The sequence below is a fragment of the Quercus robur genome, chromosome 9 (genome assembly GCF_932294415.1).
Source record: "Quercus robur chromosome 9, dhQueRobu3.1, whole genome shotgun sequence".
NCBI lineage: Eukaryota > Viridiplantae > Streptophyta > Magnoliopsida > Fagales > Fagaceae > Quercus > Quercus robur.
The window spans coordinates 19,917,796-19,925,268 of record NC_065542.1 but is presented as its reverse complement, the minus strand read 5'-3'; the positions used below and the strand labels follow the sequence as shown (position 1 = coordinate 19,925,268).

The following is a 7,473-nucleotide window of genomic DNA, read 5'->3' as shown; positions in this document are numbered from 1 at the left end:
TATTCTACTAAAAATTAATTGATATTTTAATCACAATTATCATGAAACAAATATTATAGACTTAGGCTAAAGGCTTTGTAGCTGAATTGACACCTCCTTATGCACAAAGTGCTGGGAGGTTTAGAGGAAAAAATGTTAGAATTACGGGGTTAGCAACATATTGCAATTATCTTTATAAAAAAAATATATTATAGACTCATAAAGTAGAGAAAAGAGTTGATTTCACACATATGTTCCTTCAATACACATTGTGTTGATCAAATCCACATTAGAAGCAATAATAGGGTGCTAATCATAGCATAAATTACGCCATGGATGTTGGTTTGGTTCCACTTTTTCTTGAGACCCAAAAAAAATTAAATAAAATAAAACAGGAAAATTTTAAGTAACCCTTTACCATAAGAGAGATGCTACGTCTACAATATTTTTACAACAAATCACAAGTAGTTAGTTGTTATTAGTTCAAATTTGAAATTAACACTAAGATTATTTTTTTACCCTAATAATAACAACCAATAACAACCTGTCACTTAAAATTTATTGTAAAAATGATGTAAACATATTATTCCTCTTATCATAAATAACTTAAAAAAAACCATGACGTGCTGACTGATGAGTGGGTATTGGGTAAAGATACCGAGTGCAGCATGTTCTACAGGCAAAGTGCTGTAGATGAGCATTTCTTTCTTGTACTCAAAATCATTTGTCCAATAACAGCGCCTTTCGTGACGCAGCGTTTTACGCAATCCACGGTGGGGCACGTGCACGTTTTGTCAATGCAATTGACTTTTTAACGGCTTGACAGTTACAGGTAGGCACGTGTCTCACGCTTATAGGGCAGGCACGTGGGCTGCCGTAGACTTATAACCGTCATATCCTAACTCTAGAAATTCCCGCGGCAATTTAATAATGAGACTCAAAACAGCTTTCCTTGTTTGATTAGTAGATAAAATCATAAAATATTGATTATTATTTTAAAAACTTAAAAAAAAAATTATTTAGATAAAAAAAATTATAAATGAGAATTTTTTTTTTTTTTTTTTAATTTTGTTTGAGCAATCTGGGGCCTCACGTTGGAAAACAAACTCTAAATCTGGAATTTAGAGTAAAAAAAAAAAAAAAGTGAGAAACAACAGTTTGAGTTATAAAATAAAAATGAAAATAAATTATAAAAAAATCATTTAAAGGGAAAGAAATGATCAATGATCAGTCCGCAGCCCATTTGCGAAGATAAAAAGCAGTGCAAAAGAGAAAGAAAAAAAATTATTATTAGAAAGTTTTTAATAGTGTGAAGTTTAATTAAAAACATTTTTCCGCTTTTGAAAGTGGAAAACATGTTTTTCTCTTTGCAATTGTTTTCAGTTGTGTAATTTGTTGTACCAAGCATAAAAGGTATGAAAGACTTTTCTCAAAAACCTTTTCAAATTAAACAAATAGAATGTTTCAAGTTATTTGATGGTTTAATACCTAACATGACATATAGAAACGTCATTTGACTCAAAATCTCAAGCTAATGAGTATGGAACATCTAACTAATTGGTAATTATGTTATGTGAACCAATCACTCTTGTCATTAATATTTAATTTGAGACTTCATTATTTAACTAACTATACCACACACAAGTAAAATATTCAAACACAATCTTCAGTAGAACAAAGGTGATTAATGTTGTAGTGGACAGACAAATATGTGGTGACTAATCAACACTAGGCCAATACCATACAAGCACTTATCAATAAGTCTATAAACATAACTTTTGCTCCTACTTGCGAAAGTAGTTAATTGTGATTGGTAGGGGAAAAAAAGTCATTGATTGCAGGACATTTTAGCTTATACTTATCTTTATAATAAAGCTAATGCAATCCAAATTTCAAATTAAAGAATTCAAATGCTAACATGCCGATGCCGTCTCATGTTGCATGTTTTAGGCTCTCTTCTCCAATATTTTGTTTTATTTATCCAATGATTCTCTATTATTCTTTGTGTTCCTAGATGTGTATGGCTAGGTATTTCAAAGTGGGGTCCAAAACCATAATTCAATCCACCATACAATTGGGCTATAAATTGGGGATCTTTTTAGTTCTTCCTAACATTCACAACCGCGATTCAAAGTATAGAAAGATGGAAGCTCACAATTTCACAACCCCATGTTCATACTCATGCCATTTTCTCTCATTTCTTCTCACTATCCTCTTATTCATCACAACCCCACAAATATGCTTAGCCACCACCGCTACTTCTTCAACCCAAACATATCAAACTTACATCAAAACAACATGTACTTCAACCCTATACCCACAACTTTGTTACAAGTCTCTCTCCCCCTATGCCTCCCAAGTCCAAACAAACCCACAAACACTTTGCACCACTGCCCTCACTATAGCCCTAAACTCAGCCAAAAACACATCCACAATGGTATCAAAAGTCTCTAAACTAGCAGGATTGTCAAGTATTGAAGTGGCTGTAATTAAGGATTGCATTGACAATGTGAAGGGTTCAATATCCGAGCTCCAAGATTCTCTAAATGAGATGGGCCAACTTAGTGGTTCAGATGTGGCATTTCGAGTAGCTAGTGTAAAGACTTGGGTGAGTGCTGCATTAACGGACGAGACTACATGCACTGATGGTTTGAGTGCGAAGAATGTGAATAATGCGATGGTGAAAAACACGATTAGCGAGTATATATTGAATCTTGCCCAGCTGACTAGCAATGCTTTGGCTCTCATCAATGGTCTCAAATACTAAAAAGAATGCAACTCATGTACTTGTCCCCCACATTTTGTCTATAAGTTTTCTTTTTTTTTTTTCTTTTTTGTCTTTTTTTTGCACAGAGTTTTTTTATTATATACCAATCACAAATTTCAGGTTAAAAGTTATAAAATGTTGTGTCCTTGAACACTGCCACTTTATAGGCTTAAGAATTGTATGTAGTTAGGAGTGGATTTTTTTTTTTTTTTTTTGCTAGTAGTGAGTTGGTATTTTTTTTTTTTTTTTTTTTAATTTTAGTGAGGTGAAAATAAGTTGGATTTGACTATGAACTGCAACAAAAACTAAGTAGTAAAATTTTATAAAGTTGTACTTAGGAAAATAAATTAACTTAGTATATAAATTATTAAACCAGAACAAACGACACACTAATGTTTTTGAACTAATTTGTATCATTATTTTGTTTATCATAGAAAAATGGGGGCCGCCATTTCAGAGCATAATTCTATGAATTTTATAGTGAGTTTCCAACGAAAAATGTGGAAGACAAAAGCTGTTTTAAATCTTTAAATTTTGTTATATATTCGAGGTTGAAGATCTCATCTAATAATATTAAAACTTATGGATCCTTGAATTATAGTTTTACGCTAAAATTTGTATCCATAGTTTTATATAGGTGAGTGAATCCCCTAATGGCTACAAAAGACGAATAGTAGGTCCAAAAAGTTCAGTCAATGACTCAAATGTATTCAATTCCTTGTATCATGTGGGTTTTAGTTAATTCAGCTGGCAAATTCTCTAATGATTGAATAAGAGATTTAAGGTTCAATCTCTGCCTATATCAAAAACTAATTAGTGTCTTTATTTGATAATAAAAAACTATTATTAAAAACAGAAACCAATTAGTGTCTTTGTTTGATGATAAAAAACTATCATTAAAAACAAACGTCATAGGTTAAAACTCTCACTCTGTCAAAAAAGAAAAAAAATAAATAAATAAATCCTTATCCTAGCTCAGAAATGTGGCAATTGTCATTTTAAGTGATAGATGAACCTGACTCTTTTTTGAGAGAAAAGTGATAAATAAACCTAAACTGACATACCTGCTGTATTTATTTCTCAAGATCTCCCACACGACACTAATAACCTAATGGGCCACGAGATCATTCTCGCAATTAATGTGAGAACTGTTGTTTTCTTATCAAGCAAATTGAGTTTTTTTTTTTTTTTTTTTTTGTTTGTTTTGTTGGGGGGGGGGGGGGATTGAGAGACTATTTTTTTGCATGCTTGGCCTTTAGAACCTCAGTAAAATTTAATAGAAAATTCAAAATTCTATTAGGCACATTTTTTTTTTTTTGGTTAAATTTGATGGAAATCTTAATAACGTGAAGATTAATTAAATTTATGATGAGACTATTTTTTTTTTTAATCTATATAATAAGACCAATTATTCGTGTAAGATAAGTGAATACACATTTATTGAAATTGTTACTAACTTTCTATCCTTTGGCCCATGAAATAAAATAAAAACTCCTAATGGCCCTCTTTATATTGGGTTTGTGCCCATCTTTGCATCAACTAATTGATTGATGGAAAATGAAGCCTCCAACTTGGCACTAAAATTGTGTTTTCTTTTAGTGTTAAACTCGGACGTATCACAAGTGGTTCTTACAACGAGAGAAAAAACAAATGAAATAAGAAGAATCATAGTTAGCTCCGGCTAACTGATATCTCTGACTCTTAGGATATGTAAAAGATTCAATATGCTTTTCTTTACCTTTTTTTATTTTTTTATTTTTTTTATTTTAAGTGATCCAATCTACAATCAAAGAGTCTAAATCAAGATCATGTGCAATCTCTCTCAACTTTGCATGGCGTACAGTTCCTCCTTCCAATTTTTCTGAATTATATATTTATGATTTTTAAAAAATATTTTTTTTTATTATTCTTTACTTCTGTTGACAGGTGCGTGTATATATCCATTAAAAATGAATCTAATGAGTCTCGTTATATTGTAAAGTAATAAAAGCAAATAAATACATATATTTTTATGCGACTCACCTCAAATAAGTGGATCAATTACAATTAAAAAAAAAATTTAACCTTAACTAATTAATGCACTAAAACACTTGTGAATTGGACCCTTTTTATTATTTACTATAATTTTCAATTATTTTTGGGGGTGCTACTGCTACAAGAATCGGGACTTTCAAAAAGAGTTGCAAAGTATAAAAGTAACCCCAGCTAATAACAACAACTTGCCTATATATTAGGATCTTCTCCACACATATCAATGCACTAAAGAGAGAAATATGGAAGACTATACAACTTCATATCATGCTCTCACAATTCTTCTAACTCTTCTATTCCTCTCAAACTTTCATACATCCTTAGCCTCAACTAGTTCCACCACCACCGAAAAATACAAAACCTATATCAAAACCGCTTGCAATTCAACCACATACCCAAAAGAATGCAACAATGCCCTCTTACCCTTCGCTTCCAAAATAAAAGCAAACCCTCAAAAGCTTTGCAACACTGGCCTCTCTATATCCATAAAAGCCGCAAAAAACTGTTCCTCAACGATATCAAAGCTATCCAAGAACAAGGGTTTCACGCATAGTGAAGTGGCAATCATTAAGGATTGCATAGAGAACATCAAGGACTCCATTGACGAGCTCAAACATTCTTTGAACGAAATGGGTCATCTTGGAAGATCTAATGTGAAGGCTCAGATTTATGATATAAAGACTTGGGTCAGTGCTGCTTTAACAAATGAAAATACATGCACGGATGGGTTTTGTTAAATATTAGTTAGTAATATTAGTAACGTGATGTGTTATACCATGTTGTGTATGCTAGAGTGGATGCGGAAGAGAAAGCATAGAGGAGGAACACTGAGAACACAAGGGTTACGTGGTTCAGCCTTACGACTTACATCCACGGAGGAATCCCTTAAGGGCTATATCTTTATTATATGAGAGTGTAGTACAATAACCTCCTATGTTACAATGAACCCTAACATGAGTATATATAGGCAACTAAACCCTAGACTAATAGGCTTCTAGTACAAGTAGGAGACTTGACTTGCACACAAAGTAGAATTAGGCTCGGGCCTATTACATTGGGCTAATATGAACAATATATATCTCTAACACCCTCCCTCAAACTCAAGGCGGAACCTCGATGAAGGCTTGAGGTTGGATAAGCATTAGAAGATCACTTGGAGATGCCATGAATAATGCCTTTGAAGAAACCACAATGAAGAATGTGCCAATTGACCAATTTCGGAGCTTCAAATGAAGAAACGGAGGCCAAAATCGGAATCTATGTGAAAAACTGAGCAAGATAGACCCTTTTGGAAATTTTGACTTTTGATCAAAGGCCAACGCAAAAAGTCAAAGTCAACTGGTCCAGAGTCAAAGTCAACAGTCAAAGTGCTCACGGGTCAGATCCGGGTGGTCCGGGTCAGGTCGGTCCGGTCAACGGTCAGCTAGGTGATGTGGTGCTGACGAGACGACACTGCTGACGTGGCTGATGACGTGTCACTGACGTGGACTAGGGCTGACGTGGACGTGCTTGCGTGGCTGCTGACGTGGATTAATGACGTCATCATATGACGTCAGATAACATCAGCAGCATTGTCGGCGCATGGCAGAAGCATGCACTGTTCACCGGCGCGTGAAGGAGCAACTAGAAACCCTGGTGGCGCGTACAGCTTCGTATGACTGCCAGATTCCCAGGCCAAGTAGATCGGTGGACGAGGAGGCCTTCATGGTGGCGCGTGTACCAAGAAGACGATCTGAAAGTGATGAATCTGAGACGGCGCGTGGGAATTTTCCGGAGGCTTCTGCGGCGCGTGGAGGCGCGTGGCAATGCTTTGGGTGACCGGATTTCTGGGTTTTGGTCGCAAGAGATCTTGGAACACGTCTGTGGTTGGTTTCGTCAGGCGAGGCTTGGATTTGCGCAGATCTGATAAGTTAAGTCACGGTTTGCTTGAGTTTGTGGATCTTGGACACAGCAGTGAGCCGTGGCGGCTGCGAGATGCTGTGGAATCTAGATCCAGCTGACAAGCATGTGTGACTTATGATGGTGGTGTGCACGTGAGAATCTTCTTTGTTGTGTAGAGATATTTGTTTGATGCCAAGAATGAAGTTTGGCTCTGATACCATGTTAAATATTAGTTAGTAATATTAGCAACGTGATGTGTTATACCATGTTGTGTATGCTAGAGTGGATGCGGAAGAGGAAGCATAGAGGAGGAACACTGAGAACACAAGGGTTACGTGGTTCAGCCTTACGACCTATATCCACGGAGGAATCCCTTAAGGGCTACATCTTTATTATATGAGAGTATAGTACAATAACCTCCTATGTTACAATGAACCCTAACATGAGTATATATAGGCGACTAAACCCTAGACTAATAGGCTTCTAATACAAGTAGGAGACTTGACTTGCACACAAAGTAGAATTAGGCTTGGGCCTATTACATTGGGCTAATATGAACAATATATATCTCTAACAGGTTTGATGGTATGAGTGTTAGCAAGACTGTGAAGAACACAATCAGGAAGAGTATTCTTAGTGTTGCTACGCCAACTAGCAATGCTTTGTCTCTTATTAATAGTTTACACTCCTACTAATTAAACTTCAACCGGCCTTATTGGCTTGTCCTTTCCCTCTATTATTTGGCTTTTGTCTTCTTTCATTTCGGCTATTGTGTTCTGTATATGAATATATATCATCGGTTGTGCTTTATTAAA

General features: G+C 35.1%; 2 protein-coding genes across 2 annotated transcripts; both read left to right on the top strand.

The window, feature by feature from the left end:
* Positions 1–2,413: 2,413 nt before the first annotated feature.
* Positions 2,414–2,746, top strand: LOC126700819 (21 kDa protein-like). Its single transcript, XM_050399003.1, has one exon. The coding sequence runs from the start codon at positions 2,414–2,416 to the stop codon at positions 2,744–2,746; it is 333 nt and encodes a 110-aa protein (XP_050254960.1).
* A 2,273-nt stretch (positions 2,747–5,019) lies between these two features.
* On the top strand, positions 5,020–7,473 carry LOC126699348 (pectinesterase inhibitor 4-like). Its single transcript, XM_050397099.1, has 2 exons — positions 5,020–5,504; positions 7,236–7,473. Exons 1-2 carry the CDS (start codon positions 5,020–5,022, stop codon positions 7,351–7,353), a joined length of 603 nt encoding a protein of 200 aa, XP_050253056.1. The 3' UTR covers positions 7,354–7,473.

Coding starts and splice junctions, on each gene's coding strand:
- LOC126700819 (XM_050399003.1), top strand. CDS start 2,414: ATGGTATCAAAAGTCTCTAAACTAGCAGGATTGTCAAGTATTGAAGTG.
- LOC126699348 (XM_050397099.1), top strand. CDS start 5,020: ATGGAAGACTATACAACTTCATATCATGCTCTCACAATTCTTCTAACT. Junction 5,505..7,235: donor GAAAATACATGCACGGATGG/GTTTTGTTAAAT, acceptor TATCTCTAACAG/GTTTGATGGTATGAGTGTTA.